Source organism: Pygoscelis adeliae, unplaced genomic scaffold, assembly GCF_000699105.1.
Source record: "Pygoscelis adeliae isolate BGI_AS28 unplaced genomic scaffold, ASM69910v1 Scaffold1359, whole genome shotgun sequence".
Taxonomy (NCBI): Eukaryota; Metazoa; Chordata; class Aves; order Sphenisciformes; family Spheniscidae; genus Pygoscelis; species Pygoscelis adeliae.
This window is the reverse complement of record NW_008825478.1, coordinates 1-1,524: the sequence shown is the minus strand read 5'-3', so window position 1 is coordinate 1,524 and position 1,524 is coordinate 1. Positions and strand designations below refer to the sequence as shown.

The window sequence follows — 1,524 nt, the reverse complement described above, 5'->3', positions numbered from 1 at the left end:
CTTGTGACGTCCCCGGTGTGGGTGGCTGTGTTGGTCAGGCCGTTGCCCTCCTGATCCGCAGCCTGGATGATCAGCGTGTAGTTGGGAGTGGTCTGTAAGCCAAAATCACCGCGGTTAGGGCAGGGATGGGGTCCGGTGTGTCCCCCTCCTCTGGGGACATCGCCTGCCTGCTCTTCCACCCTTCTCCAGCCACGGTGTTCACCACCAGCACAGACGCTCGCCGATGTCCCTGCTGCCCACCCGAAGGGCTGGCAGTCCACCCACTCCCGGGGCTCGGCAGGGCTGGGTGCCCCTGCAACGTCCCCAGTACAGATCCCCGATGGGCTGGGGGCTGCAGACACCCCCAGAGCAGGGGACAGTGGCCCAGGGATGGCAAGTCCCCGAACCGGCCAGACCCCGGGGCTCTGGCATCCCCGGCTCCCCACAGCAAGTCCCACCACGGAGCTGCCACACGGTCCCCCAGGACGCGGCGAGGGTGCCCACCTCCCGGTCCAGCCCTGTGCCGATGACGCTGATGATGCCCTTCTCCCGGTTGATGGTGAACATCTGATGCACGCTCTTGGGCTCCTCGCTGAGGATGGAGTAGCCAATGATGCCGTTGTTGACGTTGATCCCATCGTCTGCATCCGTGGCGTTCACGGTCATCACGGACGTGCCTGGTCACGGGGACAAGCAGGGGAGATTTTACCGGTGGGACAAAACCCACTGGATAGCCCAGCACAGCTCTGGCTCAGGGCTCTGCATGGTCCCAGCCATGGGGCCCCCGGCTCGCCGGTCCCCACACACCTGGCTTCGCGTTTTCCTCGATGTAGCCGATGAAGACTTGCTTGGTGAAGACGGGCCGGTTGTCGTTCTGGTCCGTCACGGTGATGATGATCTCCATGGGGTCCTCCACGGGCTGCCCGTTGGCCGACACGGCGTGGGAGAAGAGCTGCGAGGGGCACCGTCAGCCCGCGCGCGGCCCCGGGGACCGTCCCCTCCCCATCCTGGCCCCCTACTCACCACGTATTTATCGATCTCCTCCCGGTCCAGCGGCTTCGTCACCTCCAGCCACCCCGTCTCCCGCTCGATGGTGAAGACGCCCACGGGGGGGGTGTCCGCCCCCTGCCCCGTGATGCTGTAGAAAACCTTGGTCTCCTTGTCCTTGTTGGATTTGATCTGGCAACGAGGCGGAGGGGGGGGTTAGAGGGGTCCCGGCGCCCCAGGGACCCCCCCCTTGCCCTGCGCCCCGTCCCCGCGGGGCCGCGTACCTGCACCAGCTTCTTGGGGAAGGGGCCCCGCTCATTCTCGGGGCAGTTGATGGGAGGGATGACCCAGTCCCTCTTCTGCCGCCGGAGGCCGTGGCCGGGCTCGGGGAAGGTCAGCACACCGGGTGCTGCGTCCTGCAGGGAAAGTGGCTCGGTTCGGTGCCAGCACCTTGCCAAGCCCTCCGCACGCTCTGTCCCGGGGAGAGGGGCTGCGGTGACCCCAGGGAGATGGCCTGCACTTTACCTGCTGGTGGTGGTGGTGGTGGTGGCGGCGGCG

At 66.7% G+C, this 1,524-nt stretch overlaps 1 protein-coding gene across 1 annotated transcript in view; it reads right to left on the bottom strand.

The window, feature by feature from the left end:
* LOC103922984 (cadherin-1-like) overlaps nt 1-1,382 on the bottom strand; it is a gene marked incomplete at its 5' end in the record, with an annotated part of 2,775 nt that extends 1,393 nt beyond the window's left edge. Inside the window, 4 exons of the mRNA XM_009331217.1 lie at nt 484-656; nt 787-931; nt 1,003-1,158; nt 1,251-1,382. Coding sequence (XP_009329492.1) covers nt 484-656; nt 787-931; nt 1,003-1,158; nt 1,251-1,382 — 606 coding nt within the window. The remainder of the gene's footprint in view (nt 1-483; nt 657-786; nt 932-1,002; nt 1,159-1,250) is intronic.
* Between the last annotated feature and the right edge of the window lie 142 nt (nt 1,383-1,524).